Source organism: Harmonia axyridis, chromosome 1 (genome assembly GCF_914767665.1).
Source record: "Harmonia axyridis chromosome 1, icHarAxyr1.1, whole genome shotgun sequence".
In the NCBI taxonomy this organism is placed as follows: Eukaryota; Metazoa; Arthropoda; class Insecta; order Coleoptera; family Coccinellidae; genus Harmonia; species Harmonia axyridis.
In genome coordinates this window covers 45344805-45371535 of record NC_059501.1, presented here as the reverse complement: position 1 = coordinate 45371535, position 26731 = coordinate 45344805, and the positions used below count along the sequence as shown (strand labels likewise).

Sequence of the window (26731 nt, the reverse complement as noted above, 5' to 3'; positions counted from 1 at the left end):
TCAAAACAGTTTTTTATAAGTATCCATATATTACAATCTGGCAACATTCACCATAGCTGGAAAGTAATCTTTCTCAGAGTTCACATCTGTTTCAATTTAATCAATTCTCTTTCTTTGTTCGTTTATTTACAACAATGCCACCTAAAACTGATACAGGTAATGCCTCATTGAATAAATTGGTCGATAAAAGAGCCAATGTATTTTCTATTGTAACCGGAATATGGAAAAAAATTGAAGGTTACGATTTTTCAAATATTTTTGAATTACAAGCGTACCAGGAGAAAATACTTGCGTGCGAAGCAAAATTTGAATGTATACAGGAGGAAATGATGGAAATTAATTCCGAATTATCAGCAACTGAACGTGTTGAAACGGCTCAGTCGGAGTTGGCGTTTGCTGAGATAGTAGCTCACATCAGGGCTTTATTTTTTTCATTAAAACAACAACAATCAGCGTCAAACCAAGCGTCTAAAACACAGGTTTCAAATTTTGAATCACTTCTGCTACCGAAAATAAATATTCGCCCTTTCTCAGGTGAAAGTTCAGAATGGCCAGAATTCTTTCAACTTTTCAATTCTCTGGTCCATGAAAATAAAAGTTTAGCGCCAATACAAAAATTTCAATTATTAAAATCTTATTTAAGGAATGAGTCACTCGCAGTTATATCAGGACTGCAGTTATCAAATGAAAATTATGAATTGGCATATGAAAGCTTGAAGTCACGTTATCAAAATCCAAGAATGTTGGCGACTATGTACCTAAAAGAAATATTGAATTTCAAGGCTTCAACAAATAATTCTGTAACACATCTCAAAGAATTCTTGAATTGTCATCAAACTTCAGTTAATGCAATAAAAGCACTGAACATAAAAGATTTATCAGATTTTCTTTTGTTTTCACTAGCATTACGTAACGTTGATCATTATACTAGAAAAGCATTTGAAAGCCAATTGGGCTCGTCTGATATTCCTGAATATAAGACTTTGATAGATTTTGTCACAAAACAACTCAAAGCTCAGGAGTTTTGCGAACAGAACTCTTCTAAATCTTCAAATAAATCAACTGGTTCAAGTTCATTTCACTCTTTTAAAAATAAAACAAGAAATGTTTTGCTAGCAAGTTCTGCTGGTTCTTCTCAGGATCATTCCCTCAATAGACCATCTCGTTCAGTGAACTCAAGAATTCTTCATTGCCCAAAATGTAATGATACACATCCTCTGTTTGCATGTCCATCTTATATAAAAATGTCGAGGCAAGCTAAATTTGATTATTTAAAAAACTGCAAACGTTGCTTCAACTGTCTTGGACTTCACAATTTTAAATACTGTGCTTCCAAAAATTCATGTAGAATATGCAAATCAACTCGTCACCATACTAGCCTCCATCCAGATAATCAATCTGTCAATCAATCAGATAATCTATCTGACATCCCGAACAATAACAGCCTCCAAATTGAAAGTAAAGTTTCGGAATCTGAATCTGCTGCCCCCAATGAAATTATCAATTCATATCATATCAATAAAAAGTCTATTTGTGTTGGACAAGTGCTTCTTGGTACTGTTCAAGCTAGAATTGAATCTGCTGACGGTACAAAGCTCCAAGTTAGAGCTGTGTTAGATCCAGGGTCTCAAATTTCTGCTATCAGTCAGAAACTAGTGAAAAAATTGGGTTTAAAAATTAATTCAATCAATATGTCTATTTCTGGTATTGGTCAAACCAATGCGCAACCATTAGGTTTGATAGATTGCAAGTTGTATCCCAGAACGGGATTGGAGTACTTACAAGTACACGCTGTTGTGTTACCTGAAATTACCAACAATATACCTTCTGCCCCTTTGTCACAGGAAATAATGAAACATTTCGAGCACTTGAATTTGGCTGACAAAACATTTCATATTTCTCAACCCATAGATATTCTCCTAGGTGCTGATACTTATTCTATCGTTTTTGAACGTGACGGTCGTATTTCGTCTCCTGGATATCCTACTGCCGTAAATAGGTACATTTTTTGGTTGGATAATCATAGGTACCATAAATGAAATGTGTTCCTCTAAGAAGTCGGTACTTTTGACTCAATCTGATCTCAGCGAACAGATGCAAAAATTTTGGTCGTTGGAAGAAGTTGGAGAAACTAATATTATAGATCCTGTAGATGATTACGTGGAAAAACATTTCGTATCTACTCATTTTCGTGACGAAAGTGGTCGCTATGTAGTGTCATTACCATTCAAGTTGGATAATCCAAATCCAGTGCTTTCTCTTAATTCAAAAAGATCATTGAAATCTTACTTCTCTCTCGAAAATCGATTGATGAAAGACGAAGCTTCCTTGAATTTATATAACGACTTCATGTCAGAATATTTGAAATTGAATCATATGTCACGTGCCAAAACTTCCAATAGTTATGTGATACCGCATCATGTTGTTCGTAAAGACTCTAGCTCAACCACGAAGCTGCGAGTTGTATTTAACGCCTCAGATTTAGATAGTTTGGGTAAATCGTTGAATGATATGTTGTAGGGAGGTCCCAAATTACAGAAAGATATTCAAATAATTTTACTTTCATTCAGAATGTATCCTATAGTAATTTGTGCAGATATAGAGAAAATGTACAGACAAATTCTAGTATGTCCTTCAGACCGCAAATTTCAACATATATATTGGCGTTCATACCCAGATCAGCCTGTAACAGAATTCGAATTGAACACCGTCACTTATGGTTTGAAACCTTCGGCGTTCTTGGCTTTACGAGTGTTGAAACAACTCGTATTTGACGAGGGAAAGGATTTTCCTAGAGCATCTAAAGTCTTAGATGATGATTTATATGTCGATGACATTTTAACCGGTGCCTTTAATGTTCAGGAAGCTATCGAACTGCGTGATGAGCTTCAGGAAATGTTGAAGAAAGGCGGATTTTCTTTGAAAAAGTTTTCGAGCAACTGTCTCGATATTTTGAATGACCTGCCCCCTGATCATATTGAGGCTAAGTTAGATTTTAACGATGATAGCATGGGAATAAAAATTTTGGGTTTGAGTTGGATTCCAGCAATAGATTCTTTCATTTTTAATGTAAATGAATTCAATGAAAAACCAAGTAAACGTTCAATTTTATCCTACATTGCACGTATATTCGATCCAGTGGGCTTTTTATCACCTATTGTAATTTCAATGAAGCTTTTAATACAAAAATTATGGTCGGAAAAACATGATTGGGATGACCCCTTGTCAGATGCTTGTCATGGTGACTGGTCGAGAATAGTGAGTGAAATTCAGTTGCTGTCAAATATTAAAATTCCACGGTCAATTATTTCTGCACCTGAAAGTAGCGTTATATTAGCGGGATTTTGTGATGCTTCCGAGAAAGCTTACGCAGCCACTATATACATATCCGTGAAATTCAAGAATCACATATACGCCCATCTTTGGATTGCAAAAACCAAAGTGGCTCCATTGAAAACTTTGTCTATTCCTCGACTGGAACTATCTGCTGCAGTCTTGTTGATCAAACTGGTCAAGGTTATTTTAGAAAATGTATTTCCAGTGCCAATTTCTGAGGTTCGTTTATTTTCCGACTCTCAAATTGTCCTTTCATGGATAAAAACCCCGCCTCATAGGCTCAAAACGTTTGTTGCAAATCGAGTAGTCGCATTAAACGATTATGTTCCGGGTGCTTCATGGCATCATATCCAAACGGATTCCAACCCCGTCGATTTGCCTTCACGAGGTCTCACCCCTCAACAGTTCATGAACCCGGAAATTCAAAAATTTTGGTTTCATGGTCCTGAATTTCTGTCGATGCCTGTTATTGATTGGCCAACACCCTTTGTCAATTCTGACATTGAAACTTGCTTATTACCTGAGTTGAAACCAAGTCTTCATGTTGCAATTGCAACCAAACCTACAACTAACCAATTTATAAATGTTTTGGATACTTTTTCGAGTTTGAATAGGCTGAAAAGAGTATTTGCTTACGTTAGGAGATTCACTTATAATTGTCTGAACTCGAAAACACGTTTGTCTGGTCCACTTTCACAAGCTGAGCTCAAAGAAGCTCTACATTCCATTATTTTGATTACTCAAAATCACCACTTTGATCAATTGAGTCAGAGTTTATCACAAAAAAAATCAATTGAAAAATCTTTTCGAAACTTGAGTCCTTATATCGACTCTGCCGGGATTGATCAGGGTGGGCGGTAGGCTACAGTATTCTTGTTTATCTGAGAATGCAAAGCACCCTATTCTCCTTCCAAAAAAGTGTGTATTATCTCGATTAATTTGCAACCATTTTCATTTGGTTTCTCTACATTCAGGTCCGAACACGACTATGAGTTTGATTCGGCAAAGTTATTGGGTTTTGTCTCTCAGAAGTTTGGTGCGAGAATGCATCAGAAAATGCATCACTTGCACTAGATTTCGTGGTGCTACTTATCAACCTTTAATGGCTCCTCTACCGTCACAAAGAGTGAATATTGCACGACCATTCAGTAAGGTAGGTGTGGATTTCGCCGGACCATTTTCCTATCGGTCAAATAATTCACGTAAACCAACTATGTTGAAAGCATATCTTGCCTTATTTGTATGCTTTTCAACTAAAGCAGTTCATTTAGAACTCGTGTCATCTCTCAATGTAGAGGCATTTCTATCAACCTTGGATAGATTTATTGCAAGAAGAGATTTACCCCAAGAGATTAGGTCAGATAACGGTAAAAATTGTGTAGGTTCTGCGCGTTATATTTCTGAAGTTAGTCACTTTTTAGGTCAAAATAATTCAGATATTTCCGAAAAATTAGCATCTAAATCCATTAAATGGAAATTCATCCCCCCATATGCTCCTCATTTCGGTGGCTTTTCAAAATGTTGGGCACAACTGCCTGTACATTTGAGGAATTGGCAACAATTTTTGCTCGTATTGAAGCTGTACTAAACAGTAGACCGATATGTCCATTATCTACAGACCCCCCTGAGTCTGTCGATTTTCTTACTCCAGGACATTTCCTGATAGGTGCCCCCCTCTTATCTAATCCCGAGTTGTCCTATGACGAGTTCAAAACTCCTCTCAATCGTTGGGAACAATATAAAAAATTATTTTTTATTAATTGATTAAATTAATTTTCAATTAATTATTAATTTATACAGTTTTGGAAAAAGTGGTCAAGCGACTATTTACATACCATGCTTCAACGCAATAAATGGCATTCAGAAAATGTTTGTCCATCTGAAGGAGATTTAGTCCTTATAAAGGGCGTTGAATCAAGTCCTGCCTCTTGGCCTATCGGGCGTATATTGAAATTATATCCAGGGCCTGATGGTATAATTCGTGTAGCATCTGTTAAGACCGCAACTGGTCAATATACGAGAGCGCTGACAAAATTGGGGCCACTCAACCTTTAAGGTAATAAGGTATTTAATTTCATCGTTTCCATTGTTTCTTCTTGTATGTCGTTTGTCTGTAAAATTAGGTAAATTTTAGGTGGGCGGTTATGTTCACGCCAAGTGAACGTTCTTTTTTTTTCAGTTCAGTTTTCTCAAAACTTTTCAGTCTTCAAATTCAAGTTATTAAATTTCGAATGAATTTAAATGCAGTATTTATCGCGATTTTAAAACAGCTGTGATCTCTGCCGCTTAGCGCACATGTTGTTCCATATCAGTCAGTATCATTCTTTACGTGTTATACGAAAGATTTGATTGTTTCCATTCTGCTACCAAATAATTAATAATTATTGTTCTAATTTACGTACACCAATTTCGGAAAATATCGCATTTTCAACGCATTGTTCGCTGACAATCGAAGTTGTGTATATCAGAAATACAGAGTTTCTGTTTCATAAATATTAAATCAAAAGACTCCGTTTGAGAAATAAAGTTGTCACCAGTGGCGTACTCTGTGACATTCCTAAGGATAAGTGGGGTCGAATTAATAATTTTCCAGCTTGTCAATCATAAAGGATCTACCACTTCTGGTTCAGTTTGTTGAGCTCAATCAATCTGCTTCTGGAAGCTGAGGACTGCTGCAAGACCCATAACTAGGTAAGAATATTATTTTATTATTACTTTGGTTTCACTTGTCCTTTTCGTTTTCGTACTGTGTTGGGATAAGATTTAACTCTAAATACAGTCCACTAAAATTTTCTTTATAAATCCCCAACAAGGTTTTTTGTCTTTACTCCATATTTCCATCACCCATTCAATTCAATTTCTCGGAAACCTGTGAAAATATTCAATAAAAACGAACGATAACTCCCCTCTTGTTTTCTTACCTATGAAATGTCACGTCCAACCCTCTTTTGGATATAACAACACAATTATAAGCTACACACGAAGCAGAGATACTTAAAATTGTTCATTAGTACTAAAATAAGCACCAGAACACCAACAAACACTCAGTAAATTGTTTAAAAATCAGTAATCACCACAAGGAAACACATACAATCAGTTCAGAAAACCAATGTTTTTGCCTTTAAACTTCCATCCTTGTCACAATTGAATTTATTTCTAAATTTTCAAAAAACTTTAGTCTTCTGAATCTATTTTTCAGTAAACCAAAAGCATTCTCAACTACAATTCTTGTAGATGACAACCTGAAGTTGAATATTTTTTGTTCTTCGGATAAATGATCTACTCATTCATTTTGCCAACGATCATATTATTAGATAGTATTCATTCGTATGTGTGAAGTTCAAAAAGTTCATAGAAAAAAAAAATTATTTTCAAGAATTCGTGGGTTAATATCGGAAGTTCCATTCATAGTTAGCTTCCAACACTTGGACTTCTATATTCTACCCGTATAGTACTATATTGCATCAAAATTGCAGACATTTTCACGGATTCGTTTGTGTGTGAGATGCTATCATCAATTTCGAGACATTCTGAGGAAAATGTCTTGGCACCCCATTGTCAGGTTATCGAGATTTGTGAGAAACAAATCACATATTATATGTAAATGACATCAATAGTGATCACAATTGTTATCCCTGAGGATATATGATTATGATTTTCCCATTTTCACCCATTACAGCTCGCGATGCCTGGTTATGAACATTTCGGCTAATATATTGGACATCAGATATATGAGGATTCAGTTTTTATGGCCTCTCTTAAAAAAGTCTCACAATATGTCGTTTCTCGGTCATGTTAATTATTCTGGCGTCATCTTGTGGCATGAAAAGATGTATGGAAGATCTTGGATTTTGTATCTCATTTCATAGCCAATGTGGAGCAGTGTATGAAAAATTATCGATGGCGGTGCCTGATATAACCAAGAAAGATCATTTCTCAGTCGGATTCTGACCGCCGAACATCCAAATTCCATCAAAACCAGAAATAAGAGCTCCCCGATTGATGAGCAAAAACCCCAAAAATTGCAAAAAATCCATTTTCAAAGCTCCATATCTCGAAAACTCTCCATTTTTGAGCTTTGTGACTAGGGACTTTTCTGATCAGTTCATCAGTTCAGAACTACAACATATCAAAAATTCAGCCAAATTCACGGAAAGCCATTTCCCATAATAAAAATATATAATATCTATATATATTATCAAAAAGCCCAATTACCATATAATGGTGTAGGGTGTTACATTTCAAATTAATTAATTTTCATTATATAATTTTAATTCGGAGCTCCGTAATCAAACTCGATATACTTGGAAATAACGAGCGAGAAATTATTTTCAACAGTGTATACCATATTTGTTATGTGTACACTGAACGAGAAAATCATTGATACGAAATGCTTATTTCCCCTTTTACCGATTAAAAAAACGAAGCAAGTAGTAATCGAAAGTTTAATGTTTGCTGATTATATATCTCCCCAAGAAATTATTCCACAATTTTATCAGATATTTCAATTTCTTTGAAAGAAGGATTTTTTCAATATTTTGTTGTATTCACATAATAAAATACCCATATTTCAGACGATTACAAAAATATTGTTTGTATATTAAATTCGTTTTGCCAGAACTCAATCGAGAGCATTCTAATCCGCATTCTCATAAGCAATTGAAAACAAACTCATTTCTCACGAATACAAAAAAACTATGTATTTCCTCATTGACCAAATTCGAGGTATTCTGAAGAAACTGAAAATACTTTTAATCAGATCAATACAAGCAATATCGGAAATTCCCGCAAAACAACATCAAACCCTACGAAGGTTTACCTCCCCCAAAATAGAGATTTCTGTTTTCCTTCATCTTTCATCTTCACCAGAAACAAATAATGTTTCTGCAGATAGCTCTTACATTTCAGATCTGGTAGATCTTCCATCTATTGATGAGTTTGAGGACGGAAAAAGGAAGAAAAGTATGGAAGAAGAAATCAAATCGTTGAAAGAAAAACTACAAAAATCGAGGAAAAAAAACAACAATCTGAAAACCCAAGTGACTGAAGCTAAAAAAAGAATAAAGAAACTCCAGGTTTCAAGAAAAATGCAGCCAGATACAACACTTTTGCCAGAATTTTCAAGAACTATAGTTGCAATGCAATTCAAATCTCAAAAACGGAAATTGTGGACGACTGATGAGAAGAAAACGGCTCTTAGCATATATTATAAGGGACCTGCTACGTATAAATTTTTGCGTAGGAAAAACGTTGTTTTACCAGCCATTTCTACATTGAAGAAATTCCGTTCCTTTAGTTATAAGAACTTTTAATGTTGACGTCTTTTGTTATCCTGTATAAGAATTTGAAAAATAAATCTTGTTAAAATTTCATAGCTTGGTGTACTTCAACTTCATTGATTGGAAACCTTCCGAGGAATGGAATAGTATTCAATGCTTAACGCCGATCTGAGAGGGGAAACTTATATGGAATTTTATAATTTTATTTTTCATGAAAAATCTCTTTGCAAACCAAAATTCGATATAATTTGAATCAAATATTCAGCTGAAAAAGTCTTATATGTTGTAACGAAGTGAAATTCGTTACTAGAACCACCCGGTATAATTTAGCCCAGGTTGAGAATTCAATAATTATTTTACTAGAAACACCTAGTATAATTTACCCCAGGTTTAGAATTCAATAATTATTTTATTAGAATCACCCAGTATAATTTGCCCCAGGTTTAGAATTCCATCATTATTCTACCAGTCATATGAGTAGGTGAAAATAAAATTTTAATTGAGAGCAGTGAAGGTATTTTTCGTCCAATTCAGAAATTTTCATTTGGAATAATTTCTGATTTATTTATTTCATGAAAATATAACGATGCAATTCAAAATATCAGCCTATGTATAAAAACTTCCGTGCGACACCGCTACAGACGTTATCTCATCAATATGTTCTTTTTTACATGTTGTCGTTTGTTTTTCATAGGCATACCGCCGATTTTGAGTCTCGAAATTTTCCCCTTCCAACCGACATTACAAGTGAGGTATTTCGGAAAAGGAGGATTATTCTGGTCGGTGTCTTCGAAGTAGAAAGATATTTTTCCAATGATTCTTGCCGGTGTCTTCGAAGTATCAAGATATTTTCCGATTTACTCCTGTCGGCGTTATTGAGCGGATTTTCTTGAGTAACAATTTAGAGTTTAATTTTTAGTTTGTAATTTTTCTTTTGAACGTTGGACGTTTTAGTGCCGTATTTTATATTCGTGAATTTGACACTTAGCCCGTACACGAAAAGAATTTGAGTTCGTGTAGTGAAGTGGGAAATTCTTAGGATTGGTAAGAACCGTTTTATTCCTGTCTGTATTATCGGTGACTTTCCTGTGTTCCATCGATACTTTCCGAGTGTGATTTATTTGTAATTTATTTTATTTCTTAGATTTTTCTTTCTCAAGTGGAGTTTGTCTGTTCGGTTCCTTATTGCGAGCAACTCTTATTTGGAACTACCAGGCAAAACTCCTTATCTTGGGGAGAGGGGTCGTTTATTTCCGATCTCCGGATCACTGCGGTCTTTAAGGTTGATTACCCTGTCTGGTCCGACTCGAGTCGTTAATTGGTGGATGCGCCGAGGTATACCGTAAGTGAAATTTATTTCTTTGATCTTTCTTTCTCAAGTGGAGTTTGTCTGTCCGGTTCCTTATTGCGAGCAACTCTTATTTGAAACTACCAGGCAGAACTCCTTATCTTGAGGAGAGGGGTCGCTAATTTCCGATCTCCGGATCACCGCGGTGTTTTGGGCTAATTACCCTGTCCGGTCTGACTCGAGTCGTGAATTGGTGGATGCGCCGAAGTATACCCTGAGTGAAATTTATTTCTTAGATCTTTCTTTCTCAGTTGGAGTTTGTCTGTCCGGTTCCTTATTGCGAGCAACTCTTATTTGAAACTACCAGGCAGAACTCCTTATCTTGAGGAGAGGGGTCGCTAATTTCCGATCTCCGGATCACCGCGGTGTTTAGGGCTAATTACCCTGTCCCGTCTGACTCGAGTCGTGAATTGGTGGATGCGCCGAAGTATACCCTGAGCGAAATTTATTTCTCAGATCTTTCTTTCTCAAGTGGAGTTTGTCTGTCCGGTTCCTTATTGCGAGCAACTCTTATTTGGAACTACCAGGCAGAACTCCTTATCTTGGGGAGAGGGGTCGCTTAATTCCGATCTCCAGATCACAGCAGCCTTTTCGGCGAACTACCCTGTCTTGTCTGACTCGAGTCTAGAATTGGTGGATGCGCCAAAGTATACCTCGAACGAAATTTATTTCTTAGATCTTTCTTTCTCAGGTGGAGTTTGTCTGTACGGTTCCTTATTGCGAGCAACTCTTATTTGGAATTACCAGGCAAAACTCCTTATCTTGGGGAGAGGGGTCGCTTAATTCCGATCTCCGGATCACAGCAGCCTTTTCGGCAGATTACCCTGTCCGGTCTGACTCGAGTCTAGAATTGGTGGATGCGCCAGCGTATACCCCGAACGAAATTTATTTCTTAGATTTATTTTTGGTGGATGCGTCGAGAAATACCCTGATTGACATCTGTTTCTAAGACCCAACTTTCTCAGGTGGAATCTGTGTATCGGGTCCCTTATTGCGAGCAACTCTTATTTGGGACCACCAGACAGAATTCCTTATCTTGTGGAGCGGGGTCGCTTATTTCCGATTCACGGATCACCGTGGTCATTTCGGTGAGTCACCCTGCCCAGTCTGACTTAATATCAATTTTTGGTGGATGCGCCGATACAAGACCTGATTCGAAGATATTGTTCAGGCTTGCTGTTTCTAATAAAGAGGTATCGAACCGGACCGTACGGAACACAGGATAGGTAGTCACATCTGACTTATTAGACTGCATTTCACACGCCAATCTGCATGCTTTACACGCTTGTCCGCACTTAACCGTTTTTATCATTGCTCAATTTACCTGCTCATCGCTTACTCATTTATGCTGCTTGATATACGCCACCTGCTCACCTCGCTTAGTTCTCGTTCCGTACCGTGTTGCATTGTAAATATTTGCTTTTGGTGTTTAGTAGCCTTTTGCATTATTGTATATATAGGATAGTATTGTATATAATTTGGTGTTGTACATAAGGGAACAGATATTGTTAAATATAGAGTGTTTCGTCAGGGTGTCTTTTATTTATCTCATAGACATTTACTGCCATTCAGCGAAATAAATCACCACTGGTCAATCGCTCTTACCTTAGATTGAATCGAACCCTTCTCCAACTGTTTAAAGGCTACCCAGGGTCGATAATAGTGAGCGACGTAAGGAATTGCGACCTTATAAAACCTATCGCAATTGGCGCCCGAGGTAATATAGAAGGGAAATAGTAAACAATCAACAATCGGAAGAAAGTCGCCGTCACAATGTATATTCATAAATTAAACATTCACGTCCTATCACAAAACAAATGAGATTTTCACAAAAAACAGAATAGTTTTTTTAAATCAAATTTTCTTTTTCTTTTGGCTTTTTACATAATCAATTAATTAAATTTAAAATTCTCTTTTCGAAAAACTAAAAAATAATCTTATACCTATTTTTCTCCAATCACAGTATTTCTTTTCAAACGCAAATCAGATCATACATTTTCCCTTCACGATCTTAATAGAATGAGCGAAATCCGATAACATAAACAAACCCCGTTACGACCAAAGCAATAAAATCCCAAGCTCGAAACCTGGGTCATAAACTCAGTCTATTCAACATCGAAGTGTTTCTACTTTACTTGGCTCCAATTATTTACTCTTCACGTCAAGTTTTATACCCAATGTAGAAACCTCTTTACCGACAAATGATTATAGAAATAGCCGCCTAGAAGGCGCATATCGTTAAATTATTCAGTATATTATTATAGAGTGCAAGAAAACCTAAAAATTAACAATTTGGATTTCTTATTAAAAAAAAAGAAATATTTAATTCATATTTATTATGATACAAGTGACAAAATTGGTCCTCCAATTTTTTTATCAATCATATACTTATTATTGTCCGAGTGTTAACCATAATCACTAAATGATATTACCCTTCTGTATTGAAACCCCAAGAGAAATCTTTTTTGAGATTCATGAGTGGTTTCTGAATGATCTATATATAATAGTATAAGGGATGCTACAATCTGAAATAATCTTTTTCTTGCCCTGATCCTTCACATAACACATTGATTTAAAGTTTGAAATTATTATCAAGGTGAAATGTCAAACTAATCTTAATATGAAACAAGCTAGTAGTACTTTTAAAAATCGATTTCTAGATATTTTAATGTAATTTCTTAAAGTTCAATCCATTATTACAAACAATAAATTTCTCAATTCACATAAAATAATTATAAGAAGCTTTAATTTGAATACTTATTCATAGTAACAAAAGGGCACTTTCAATTCAATCTCATCATACAAACTTCTCTTTCATATTATCAAATCACATTAATTGATCAACCTACAAATAAATATAATAATAATAAACAACTTCTATCATATTCGCATCAATAGTCACTTTAGTTCTATGTTGTGTAGCCTTTAGAAGTTTCCTTGGAAATTTTTGCAGTCTTTTCCTTATTGGCACTAGTTCAGTTCTGTATAATGTGTTTATATTAAAAATTGGTCTGCAGAAGATTTTGTATATTTTTGTAGCTGTTGATATAATAATACCAAATTTCATCTACAAAGAAAGCTCAATTAAAGACGAATTTTGGAAAAATTCTACATATATACCTACCTGTTTCATCCCACTCTGCAATTAAAATGGGAAACAACAGAAAATGTAAATTTTGTTGTCGTTTGGAACAAAATAACATCAACGTCAAAATCGTATTTGAAGGGAATTCTCGTCATTCTCGCGCATGACAGTTACTTTTCATTTAGGATCTTTGGGAGTATCTGTAACTCATGAGCATAGAGAAAGGAGGAAAAGAGTGACGACTCAGCGGTAAAATAAATAAGCGTGATTGTGGCGACCTTATGGGCAGGGAATGGAACTAATGATGTTGATTCTGCGCATTTGGCCCCTTATTATTTCATAATTCCAAACAACTCACAATTTGAATGAAAACCAGCACCGAAATTTGTGAAAAAACTGTAATATCAATTACAGTTTTTTCAATATTTCGGTGAGATTTTGCATCCAACTTAATTTTTAGTTAAGTCATAATACTCAACGAATTTTGACATACTTTTTATTGCACATAATTATACAAATTGATATTTGTGAACAGAAATTAATGAAATAATTGAATCAAATTATATATATATCGTATTATACCACTTAAATATTAAAGAAGGAAACATTTCATTTGAAGATTGACAATAAAATAATTATTTTTGTGATTACTGACAAATATCCAGAAAATCGAAGGATTGAATGGAATCTTCAATTCTTTGGCAGAACTCCAACGTAAGCCTTTTGAAACCTGGAACAAAGTGAAAAATTGATGGTGATCCTGAAGAGACTTTTATTGAAAGTATATGAGGTGATAGCAATAAAACAATATGAAGAGAAAATATAGCTCCGTTTTCTTAAATCGTCACAACTGCTCCCTTAGACATTTAGGTACTAATAAAAAAAATTTCTCTTTGTTAAATTACTCTTTTTCTTGATATTAATTTGATTTAAAATGCCTGGTCTTTTCTTCACAAAAAGGAAAACAGTATCAGTATTCGGTTGGTTATTTCTGATCCTATCTAAACTTGAATCTGTTAAACTAGTACTCGGTACACAATTAATTAAATTATTCTGATCTTGAAGCAGTGCATAATTTGGAAAATCTGGCAGGGATGAAGGTAAAAGTCTTGTTTTAGGTGTATTGAAAAAATTGTCCTCACTGATATGGTCCCCACATATTTTACTCATACTCATAATAATATTTGCTGGATAGAATAGCTTCATTTGCTTTATCCCATTCAAAAATTCTAGTTGGAGGTCTAAAACAGTGCTTGCTCGTGGTTGAACCCCTGACAATTTTGGATGCAACATGATATGATATGATAAAATGCTGATCAGTTATGACAAAAGGTGCTTTATATTTATAATTATCATACATACGAAAAAACTAGAAGATATAAGCCTAAGATTCTTCAATGCGTTGCCAGCAAATATTCAAACGCAGGAAAATTTCAAAAAATACGAAAAATACATACCTACATGATCATTTAATTCAACTGTAACCCTCTAAAATTAAGGTTTTTGTTATGTAAAGAGTTTTTGACATTGTTTCATTTGTTCTTTTTTTGTAAATGATTACCTTCTGAAATAAAGATTGTTATTATTATTAACAAACTTGAACCTGCAAGAAAATAAGAATCAGGAGAGAACTGAAACACAAAAGAGAGGTTGGAATTTACGCCGAAAACATTTCATCATTTACAGCAGATAAGGATGAAATATGTTTTTGTGTGAAATAGCGATACATTAGTTCCTAACCCTGTCCCTCGGGTCGCTAGCATCAACATTTCAAACGACTCTACGCAGTCGTCAGTCTTCTCTTTATTTGTCTATGCTCATGAGCTTCGGGTCCAAATATTTGGTCCGTTTTAGCTTATCCTATTGATGGACCACAAAAATTCTGAGTTTGCCACATAATTCTAATAGGTACCGCCACATACGCACATCCAATGCCCTTTGCAGGGCGAGTAACCAACTATCTAATTTAATTTAATTTAATTTATGTATTAATATATATAATATAATATACAAATTATTGATCCATCAAATTTTACATGGGGAGTCAACAAAATATAACATCTAAGTAAAATACAGAGTTCACATTATTTTCACAAACAAAGATTGAGAATAAAAACGGATATACTTTTTGGATGGATCTTTTATTCCAGGTTATCATTGAAAAATTCTTGGGTATTATAGTAGGCCCTCTCCACCACTTCTCCACAATGGTATCCATAGTTTTTAGAATAGAGTATCCGATACTCGAACTTCAGTAGAATATCCGATACTTTTCCTTGGATAGATACTTTTTGCACAGCCCTACTTTGGTCGTGAATTATTTATACGAACAGTATTCTGTGGTGCTCATCTCATATTATTCAATTTAAATGTCAGTTTCAGTTCAGATCAGTAATCGCCGATTTTCAATACGGAAATGTTTGAACTTTCAATAGCTGATAAAATAAAATATTAAATAATGGATGAAAAACAAACTACTCCATCTGATATGAAGGGATATGAAGAATTATTGACAATAGGCAGAGGTTTGCTTTTTGTGGTAACTCTATTTAATGTACTTTTCATATTTTACAATTATTTCAGGTGCTTATGGTACAGTATATAAAGCTCGGGATAAAAATACGGTTAATCTTTACTTTAACGCCCCCTCCCCAATTTTGATAATATTTCGTATAGTGATTCGTTATGATGTTTTCATGCTATATTTCCAATAAGAGCACTGGCAAATAAATAGTTCTCGAGATAATCGATGAAGAAAATTGCTATTTCTAACACTTACTTAATACGGGCCTGATAATTTCTTTTTATGTTTCTATGAATATCTATGTTCATATTTTTCTCCATCAAATTAGCACATAATACACATTCTAATTCAATAAATTCCAACGGTTTCAACACATTTTCACAAGAGAATCACCTTTAAATTAACAAAAAATCATCCCTCTTAAGATATTTTTTTCTCGGATAGTTTCGGCGACTTTATCTTATCAATCGTGGTGAAAGACTTCGATGTTATTTCAGGAAATTCACGAGTCTCGGTACATATCCTTCGTTGTTTTAGGGAATTCCTCAATCCGTTGTCCTGGCTTGACGGATTGAGTATTGGCGCTTATGCAAACAAGTGCCATTTGTCCAAATTGCCTTCGGTTGAAAGGATCCTGCATATTATATCAATGGTGTCTTTCATGGGCGACACTTATGGGAATATATATATCTTCATTGGAAGCCCTTGAAATGTGAAACCATGACTGTATGTCTTTCAACGTAATTTAAAAAAATTGGGATTTCAATTTCGGCTTTCATTTTGACATTATAGCTTTTATTGGTTATGGATTGATGTCATGGGCGCCTGCAGGGGGGGGGCAGGGGGTGCCATTGCCCCCCCTGAGATTTTGATTGTCTCATTTTTCAGCACAACACCCTCAATATTACTTTATCAATCCAAAGGGCAAGGAAAAAAGGAAAGTAATGGATTCACAACAATTTCCGGGTTTTCAATGGAATTACTATACATATATCCATAATATACTATACACATATCCATAATCGGCAGAGGTATTTTTTGAATTGAAAACTTTTTTAGGCGTGTTGAGCACTCCTTGGGTGAAGAAAAATCGTGGAACCGAACGCAATCCATGCGTGTCAATTTTTTAAAAAATCCATCTTATATGTACTCTCCTATTGTCTAATAGATAAAGGTAAAAAAAGTGTTGCAGAAAATAGAAAAAAAAATTTACAGATTATAAAAACAATAGTTTTTTGCGGAACTCACCCACGATATGCCTATACGAGAGAGCAACAAGAAATTTTAGTGATCTTTTGAAATTCAGAGTAGACGCTGGATATAAAATTTAGAGATCCATTTATTCAACGCAGCTGGTTTGAATTTGGACAAACTTGTAACACAAGGTTATGATGGATGCTCAACAATGGCTGGTGAAATTATCAGGGTTCAAAATATCATAAGAGATAAGTACAAGAAAGCAATTTATTTCCATTGTGCCTCCAATAGGATGAATTTAGTAATAAATGACATCAGTAAAATAACTGAAATTCGTAATAGCATTGGCACCGTTAATGACATTCTAGTCTTTTTTCGAAAGAATACCTCAAGAAGAAATCTGATTCCAAATATTCCTTTGATTTAGGAAACTCGTTGGTCAGCTAAATATAAATGTTTGTGAGTTTTCGCTGAAAACTTCAATACTATATTCAAAACTCTCTTTGCTATGAAATCTGGAGAAATTTCAATGAATTCTTCAACAACAAAAAGAGCTGATCATAGGCTGCAATAAACTCTTTCACTTTTGTGATTTGTTTGACGGTAGCAAGTAAATATTCAAATATATTGAAACCAATAGCAAATATACTACAAGGTGTTTCTATTAATTTTGTAGATTTTCACCGTCATATAAATTTAATTATAGAAATATGTGGAAAACATCGCTAAGATGATTTATGCTTCGCAGAATTTTTTTCGAAAGCATCATCTATTGCTCAGAGTCTCAATATTGAGATAGGAAAACCACGAATTTGCGGTAGACAAATGTACAGATCTAATTATGAAGCAGATTCAGCTGAAGATTACTTCAAAAAATCTATATTCATCCCATGTTTAGATCATTTGATTTCAGAATTAAAAATTACTAGATATTGAATCTTTCGCTCCTAAGGTCGGCAATATGTATAACATTGAAAATTTAGAAAGTGAATTGAACATTTGGAATGAGTATTCATCTAAATCACAAATGGATGAAAACATAAAAATTGAAGATCTTATCGGACAATGTAAGTTTTCTCCTGCTGTCAAAGAATGCCTTATTCTTCTCCTTACATTTCCATGTACTACTTGTACTATAGAGCATAGTTTCAGCATTTTGCGCAGAATTGAATTTTAGTTTAGAATAAAATATGCCTACTATGTTGTATAGCGATCAAGTATTTCGTCTTCAGAATTAATATAGTTTTTATGAGTTGTTTTTTTGCAATTTATGATTTGTTAATTTTGATTATATACTTATTTGTTGTTTTCACAATCTGGAGCAATTCTGTGTTATTTTGAATCATATTTTAGTAGCAAGTTTTAAACTTTATTGTTTGAGTCATTCAATGTATATTTCAAGATTTATTATTCATTTATTATTTTTATAAACATAGTTTTATCGAGCGTATATGTATTTATTTTTTATTTTTATTTTTTACATACAAACTGTGCGTTGTATATTAGTCCGATATCGATAATACAGGAGATATGCAGTATTCGAATGAATTTCATATAGGGTGTACATCTGTGGCCAATGCAGATCTATGGACAATGAGGATCTATGGTCAATGTAGATCTACCTACAAGGTGTAACTGGCAAGGCGGATCTATGAGCTACATTGATCTACCTTCAAGTTAGATCTATGCGCAACATTGATCTACCTACAAAGTAGATCTATGGGCAACATTGATCTACCTACAATGTAGATCTATGAGCAACATTGATCTACCTACAAGATAGATAAGGGCGCGTACTAGTTACTCGTTGATTCTTCTTTATTTATTAGAAATTATAATAATTATTTCATTCCGTTCTCCATATTTTTTATATTTTATTATTTTGTGAATTGTTTCAATGAATGTGACTCGTTTTGAAAAGAGTTACCGTATTATTTTACATCACCCTATGTTGTTGATGTTTTAAAAAAATGTTGAAGTGGAAAACTTCATAATTTTCATTTTGCACAGTCCTCCCCCCACTTATGAATATAAATACATAAATAGAAAGAAACGGAATACTAATATCGTATACGACAATGATGGATGCGTTATCGTTTTTCAATAATTTCCATTTTGCCCCCTCTGAGAAAAATTTCTGCGGGCGCCCATGCTTGATGTTATTCTATGAATATATATAAAAAAAATATATTGAGTTGGCCATCGCTTAATATTATCATTGCCATGGAAACGTTCTTTTGTAAATTGCCATTTTTATAATTGCCAGAAATATATTCACGAGAAAACAAGATTTGTGTTTTTGAAGCTATCATGTGAAATGTAAGTAATTTACGAACATTTCTAACTTGAAATATTGTTCTTTCTGAAAAGTTCGCTTGAATTTTTTTTTCAAATCATTTGCAGATTACAATGGTTGATCTCCAGCCAGTAGTAAAGAGTTGTGGCTATAACGTCTGCAAAGAGAGTTCTTTCACGAATTTTGGGTTTAACTAGATGATTTTGAATAAAGTTGTGGAGCGGCAATTCCTTATAGCTTATGGGCTGTTGTCGTGTCACGCTTTTTGCGAAAAATGCCGGTCAAGAGTATCTGCGGATTTTGAAATCTTTTTAGATGCCGTAAAATGATTTTTATGCCAGAGCATCTTTTGACATAAGGTATTAATTTTTTTTTTATTTTGCTTAATTTATTTGTTTGGGAAAAAAACTAATTTGCTCGTATAGAATGAATTGTTTTTGAGAATAACGTCATCAAACTCTACATGTTAGATATTTTTAAGAGTAAACGTGCTTAGAAATCACTATTTTTATAACGTTTCTTCAAAAATTCTTACCCATCCAGCACTCCTGTTCACTCCCTATTCCGTACAACAAATCAGCAAAAATACTTGTTTGCTATCATTATTATTGTATTGGTGCTGGTCGGTGAACTGATGTTGTGGGCTTCTTTTATTTTGTTGCTGACTTAAGGTTTAGGAATTATTTTTTGATGGTAATTAATGATTGCGAACTAGTTTTTATGATGAATTACATTTACTTTTGATTTTTTTTTTATTTTTGAATTATTTCGTTTCTGAGAACAACGTCATCAAACTGCAGAATTACAGGTGTGTAGTTATGTAAGGTTAGGTTATGGTTATGTTAGGTTACGTTTAAATCTTTTTGAATAAAAATTGTAGAATTTTGGACGGTGAACTGATGTTGTGGGCTTCTTTTATTTTGTTGCTGACTTAAGGTTTAGGAATTATTTTTTGATGGTAATTAATGATTGCGAAATAGTTTTTATGCTGAATTACATTTACTTAAAATTTTTTTTTTAATTTTTGAATTATTTCTTTTCTGAGAACAACGTCATCAAACTGCAGAATTACAGGTGTGTAGTTATGTAAGGTTAGGTTATGGTTATGTTAGGTTACGTTTAAATCTTTTTCAATGAAAATTGTAGAATTTTTTAAAATTGCAGAATCACAGGTGTGCAGTTATATAAGGTTTGGTTGTTGTTATGTTAGGTTATGGTTATGTTAGGTTATGGTTATGTTAGGTTATGGTTATGTTAGGTTATGGTTATGTTAGGTTATGGTTATGTTAGGTTATGGTTATGTTAGGTTATGGTTAGTTTAGGTTACGTTTAAATATTTTTGAATGCAATTTGTAGAATTTTTTGAATTGTTTTTGAGAATGACGTCATCAAACTTTACATGTTAGATATTTTTAAAAGTAAACGTGCATTGAAATCACCATTTTCATAACATTTTTTTTAAAAATCTTACCCACCCAGCACCCCTGTTCACTCCCTATCCCGTTCAACAATCAGCAAAAATACTTGTTTGCCATCATCGAAAACCATCAATAATCATTGTAAAATGCACATTCTTAATGAAAAATACCAAAAAAGTGAAAACACGAGGGGGCGTTAAAGTAAAATACAGAGTTCACATTATTTTCACAAACAAAGATTGAGAATAAAAACGGATATACTTTTTGGATGGATCTTTTATTCCAGGTTATCATTGAAAAATTCTTGGGTATTATAGTAGGCCCTCTCCACCACTTCTCCACAATGGTATCCATAGTTTTTAGAATAGAGTATCCGATACTCGAACTTCAGTAGAATATCCGATACTTTTCCTTGGATAGATACTTTTTGCACAGCCCTACTTTGGTCGTGAATTATTTATACGAACAGTATTCTGTGGTGCTCATCTCATATTATTCAATTTAAATGTCAGTTTCAGTTCAGATCAGTAATCGCCGATTTTCAATACGGAAATGTTTGAACTTTCAATAGCTGATAAAATAAAATATTAAATAATGGATGAAAAACAAACTACTCCATCTGATATGAAGGGATATGAAGAATTATTGACAATAGGCAGAGGTTTGCTTTTTGTGGTAACTCTATTTAATGTACTTTTCATATTTTACAATTATTTCAGGTGCTTATGGTACAGTATATAAAGCTCGGGATAAAAATACTGGTAATATTGTGGCTCTTAAAAAAGTGGTAGTTTCTCTTACAGAAGATGGGATACCAAAGAACACTCTAAGAGAAATTTCCTTATTAAAGCAACTTGATGGTTATGAACATCCAAATATTGTGCGATTATTTGATATTTGCCATGGTCAGCAAAAAGATAAAGAATTGATTATGTTTCTAGTCTTCGAGCATGTAGAACAAGACCTCTCAGCTTATATAGATAAAGCTGTAAGTAAGGGAGGAATTCCAACAATGATTATAAGAGATATGTCACGAGAAATACTTAATGGTGTTGACTTCCTGCACTCTAACAGAATTGTACATAGGGACCTTAAACCACAGAATTTGTTGGTTTCTAATGATGGTCACATTAAACTTGCAGATTTTGGATTGGCTAAGACCTATGATTTTGAAATGCAACTTACTTCAGTGGTAATTTCTGATTTTTTTATGTTTTATTTTTAATTATTCATGACAATTGAATCATTAGCATTTCATTGAAATATTTTTATTTATATTTATTATTGATATTGTTAAGTTAATAGAAAGTCCTAGAAAGAACATGACAAATGAAAATTTCATTGTTCTTATAATTCTCAGTTATAATACAGAACTATGTTCCAAAATTGCTCAGAATTGATGGTTATTGATGGTAAATGGTAATTCTCATGATTATACTTTTTTTTATACCATTGACGAATATGAAAACAGAATCGAAAAATATCGAACGGTACTTCATAACGGACACCCTAATTTCTCCTTCAGTCCTTCAACATAATTGAAAAAAACAACTGGTTGGGCTATGAGTACCAAAATTTTAAAATTCAACTGTCGAAACATTCCAGATGGTAGTGTAAAATTATCATAAAAAAAAATTTGCTGTAATTTCAATGAATCTCTGTGGGGGAGTCAAACTCTCGACCTTGAGGTATTTGTTACCTGTGGAATGTATATTTGAACTGAACCAACGATATTATTTTTCGTAACCAAGCATTGGTAATTCACAGAATTTGACAGTGTAATCGCACGTTACTGAATATTATAATAATGCAGTTATTATCCAGTGTTCGCTAGTGTCTCAAATAGGGTCTGTGTGGGGTATTTTCTTTGTGTTATGATGTTCCTCTCTTTGGTATATTTCAGTTATTGTAGTGATTTCCTTTAGCCTGTTGTAAAATTTCTTGTTGAGTTCAGTGAATCTACTCATTATTGGTTCAATCGGTTCAAACGTCTTCAACTAAAGTCTTATCCTTGATCCTTCAGAAAAAGTTCTAGGTTTCAATCTTCCTAGGAAAATTTGGTGTATTTTAAATAGACTTAGGACTCATCATGGTCGTTGTAATAGTACATACTCTTCAAATGGCATTCTATTGATAGCCCACTATGTGAGTGTGGTTTAGAAGAAACCATTGATCACTTGGTGAATAATTGTCCAATTTATAATTTTCATGGTGGTTTCCAAGCTATCCATTCAGTTTCAGATTCTTTTTTAGAATGGGTCTCTAACTTTAAATCAATAAAATGGAAACTAAAATTTAGTACTCCTTTCTGGTTCTTTTTTTTGTTTAGTTTTAGGATTCAAATATAAAGTCGTCAAACTAGGTGAAGAGAGAGGATAGAGAAAATTTTGTTTTGGTTGAAGAAGAAGCCCTTCAATATGAATATGTCAGTTTATTCTGTATAGGCTTACAAACACCAGTCACTACACCGATATGGGGAGACAGAGTTTCTGCTGAGATTTATATCTGTTCTCTTGTATCATACGTTGAAATGTATGATGACGTGTTTACATTATATTTCCTCTGCTAATACTGAAATTACATCTACACATGCTTTGTTGTTTAAAGTTGATAATTTTTGTATTGCTCCATTCAAAAGAATATAGAGAGAGAGAGAGAAAAGTTTATTGATGGCCATGGACCTGAGGCAATACCTCCTAGACTACAAGGCCTGGGTGCTCTCTTGTGACGTAAGCATACCCAGGTCATAGTTGACTGAACTGTGAGCGTTCGGCTTGTGACTCATTTCACAATAATAATAATATTTGGAAGGCTTTTTGTTTAAAGAGGATGCCAGTCGTCAACTGAGCCTTTCATCGCATCCCATTCGTTTTTATTATGGAAAAAACCAAGTTTCAAAGAAAAAACCAATTTATTATCAATAAAACTGGATAATCAATATGATGCCTATGTATATGTATATGTATGAAAACATTGAAATATCTCGAAAGTGGAATTCGATAGCATTGAAATAACGAAAATTCGAGAGTATTGATATCTTCCATAAGGGATAATAATGATATAACTGGGAAACAAATGATTCATTTGAATTATATTCAAATGATGAACTTAGATGAAAATGACACTATCCACAAAAATGATTCGAAAAGTCCTTGCCAGTGGGGGTAATCACTAGATAAGCTGAAATTCTAAGCATTATATCAAGATTATATCTACAAAATCACGTACTGAATTTTTCTTGGAGAAAAATTGACTCAATATCTTTGTGAATGTTCACTGGGAGAACTATTATCACAAGTGATTATTGAGTATCAAATGTCTTCGCTTTTCTTTTATTGGATGTTTTAACTAAACGGTCATTAGTTTTTCCGCAGTAGTTCTTCAAAAGAGTATTTGTAGTGCATGTTATCACTATATTAGCTATTAATTCACCGGATTGAATTTCTGGCAACATTTCATTCTGAATAATATATTTCGAAATAAATTGAATGAGACATGTTCGCTTATTATGAATACTAAGGAATGTCTCTTCGAATTCTTGAATTATTTTATTGAAAATTAAATATGAATATAAAACTATTTGTATAACAGAATCTTGAGGATAAAGCAATCGTCCTCGACTTAAATTTGTAATGAGACAGTAATCATCTTCAACAATAAGTTCATCATCTAAAATCAATATTCACTTACATCTTTCACACTGAATTTTCCTTAGAACAATATAACAACAATAACCTGCTAAATAAGTAATCACAGGCATGTGTTCCTTAATATTATCTATGTCGCTCTCTTCTACAATGAGATTCGGATTGAATGTATTATATTCTTGTTTCTGGTCGGTGAAATCAATATTTTCATAGAACTTTTTGATATCAATATTACCGAATGTTCGTGATTTTAACGTGAGGAGTGACTGAACTCTTAGCCTTTTTTCGGATTCATAAAATTGTTGTATTGAAATGTGGTACTGTCCACCGGCGAGTTGACGATATTTACCGAATCTACTTTCCAATTCGTCAGTCTGAAATTTTCCCAATAAAACGTATTTCATGTTCAATTCAGAAAAACAATATTTTAATACCTCTGTCATTCCATATACTGTATGACTTAGGGCTGCATGAGTTTGTGGAGTTAATTTTTTAGAAAACTTTCCGGATTTCCAAATGTCTAGCCAATCTATTATTTTATTCGAAAATAAAATCCAATTGAAAATTATTCCCGAAAATTGGCTCCTGGTATACATCATTCAAACGATTTCCTAAAAAAAGAGTTTTAACATTTACAATTTTCCACCATTTAATAAAAATATTAAGGAAGTCGGCCATATCTTTTGCGTGTTCCATTTTAGATCCAATTGATACTAATGCTTCTACTATAAAAGAATTGAAAATTTTGAGGGCTAACGTTACATTCTGTCTTTCCATGTTTGAGAGAAAAAGTGACTTAAGGGTCAAAGAGTAACCGAATTTTAATAATTTATCATTCTCGAACTGATGGAGCTTCCTTAAACATTCGGATGAAGCAATTTTTTCATCAGCTGTTTCATAATCAGGAAAACATAATTTAGTTTCTGGTTTAGAATTTAACCAATTATTCCTGATACATTTCAGCAAGTGTACCGAATCGAAAAGATAAAAGAGAGGTCTTGTTATGTCAGAAGGGTGGCAATATACAATACTGAGTTTTTTATTATCGGCGAAGTTACTCATAGCTCTACTGTTAACTGCATTATTATCAGTGATAACACAGAATACTCTGAAACCGATTTCTTCTGATTGAATAATAATACACTTTATCAATTCAAAAATCATAAGGTGATCTAATTTAGATGTTGGACAAATATGAACAACTTCTTTGAATCTCGACGTTGTACTAGATATCATAAAGACGAAGGCAGAATTAGCCAAATTCATATTATTATATGCAGTTCCAACAATATTTCCGCCTTTATAATCTAAATATGGTTTGATATGAATTTCAGCTATTAATAAAAGAACGGATCGTTCATGGCCGTCCAATAATTTGAAAACGTTTTTCGCATAAATAAGGGTAATTTTTTTTCTTCTGTCGTTGGATCAGTCGATAGGGAACGGCAAACAGATTTTATCGTATCCACATGAGGTAATTTGAGAACTCCAAAATTTCTTAAAAATTTGTAAGCTTGTGGACTTATAGTGACGAGTATAGAAGCTAAAATCATTGTAATTTTTGAATACCGATATCGTTCCTTGGGAATTGTATGTAATTTCAATTGTTCTGAAACAAAATTCAACGCCTTTAAACAATCGTCATTTCCCAAATCTTCTGATGTCCTATTAGATATAAAAGATTCTATTAAATCCGACGTATGATTTAAAATTCTATCTTTCTGATTCTCTGTACAGTGCATCCCATTTTGGGTGAGACAGCCAGGTTTCTCGCTTGTTATTTAAGATAGAGCCTTACGGTTTTCACGTTCCTGTCCTACTTTTTCGTGAAACTCAAGTTGATCTAATCAGATTTTGCATAACTGTTTCCATTCAAGAGATACAGGGCGATTCAAGAAATTGATACTTTTTGGACACCTCCTTTATCTACGAAGTTATTAGAGATAATGCTAAGATAAAAACTACGTCTGAATCAGAATTCTGCGTAGAATCCAGTGGCGTACTCAAATTTTTTTTTCGGGGTATGGTTTTGAAGATTCAACACAAACCTATATTTTTTTTAATGGAACACCCTATATATCATTACTTCGTTGAATTCGTTATTTTTTTCCCTTCAAAATGATGTATGATACTATATAGGTAGGATTTTCAGAAATGTTAAAAAAACACTAAAACATCAAATAATGATGATTTTTTTTTGTTAACGGGCAGTGGATTTCCAATATAAAAAAAAAATCAATTGGATAATTTTCATTTGTGATTTTTATTTATAGTAGAGTGAGCAAACAAACATAATACACTCATCACTAACATGAAAAACAAAACGTAGGTACCTACCATTAGGTTGCTATTAAGCAACAAATAAATAATACAAAAATTCATAAACATTGTATAATATCTCACAGATTAAACTCTTCAAATTGCTGTCCATTTTCCCTAATACATATAATATACTACAGTAAAAGAAACAACAGTCTCAGGATTTACAAAACCGCCCTTTTATAATATAAAGTGCACTAAGGCGTATTGAAAAGTTTTTTTTATGTATTAGGGGAAAATGGACAGCAATTTGAACAGTTTAATCTGTAAGATATTATGCAA

General features: G+C 33.5%; 4 protein-coding genes and 3 long non-coding RNA genes across 7 annotated transcripts in view; 5 read left to right on the top strand and 2 right to left on the bottom strand.

Moving 5' to 3' along the window:
• Positions 1–752: 752 nt before the first annotated feature.
• On the top strand, positions 753–2039 carry LOC123670950. Its single transcript, XM_045604549.1, has one exon. The coding sequence runs from the start codon at positions 753–755 to the stop codon at positions 2037–2039; it is 1287 nt and encodes a 428-aa protein (XP_045460505.1).
• A 1-nt stretch (position 2040) lies between these two features.
• On the top strand, positions 2041–2520 carry LOC123670941. The gene has a single exon (XM_045604540.1). It carries the CDS (start codon positions 2041–2043, stop codon positions 2518–2520), a length of 480 nt encoding a protein of 159 aa, XP_045460496.1.
• A 51-nt stretch (positions 2521–2571) lies between these two features.
• On the top strand, positions 2572–4197 carry LOC123670930. Its single transcript, XM_045604528.1, has one exon. It carries the CDS (start codon positions 2572–2574, stop codon positions 4195–4197), a length of 1626 nt encoding a protein of 541 aa, XP_045460484.1.
• An 8495-nt stretch (positions 4198–12692) lies between these two features.
• LOC123677058 lies at positions 12693–13249 on the bottom strand. Its single transcript, XR_006747048.1, has 3 exons — positions 13088–13249; positions 12866–13030; positions 12693–12808 (listed from the first exon to the last, which is right to left on the bottom strand). It is a non-coding gene; the product is annotated as an uncharacterized LOC123677058 (long non-coding RNA).
• A 279-nt stretch (positions 13250–13528) lies between these two features.
• LOC123677053 lies at positions 13529–14859 on the bottom strand. The gene is made up of 2 exons (XR_006747046.1): positions 14506–14859; positions 13529–13778 (listed from the first exon to the last, which is right to left on the bottom strand). It is a non-coding gene; the product is annotated as an uncharacterized LOC123677053 (long non-coding RNA).
• Positions 14860–15195: 336 nt separating this feature from the next.
• Positions 15196–15662, top strand: LOC123677049. Its single transcript, XR_006747045.1, has 2 exons — positions 15196–15573; positions 15632–15662. It is a non-coding gene; the product is annotated as an uncharacterized LOC123677049 (long non-coding RNA).
• Positions 15663–20968: 5306 nt separating this feature from the next.
• Positions 20969–26731, top strand: part of LOC123677035 (cyclin-dependent kinase 6) — a 75464-nt gene continuing 69701 nt past the window's right edge. Inside the window, exons 1-2 of the mRNA XM_045613449.1 lie at positions 20969–21144; positions 21203–21675. Coding sequence (XP_045469405.1) covers positions 21078–21144; positions 21203–21675 — 540 coding nt within the window. The 5' untranslated portion in view covers positions 20969–21077. The remainder of the gene's footprint in view (positions 21145–21202; positions 21676–26731) is intronic.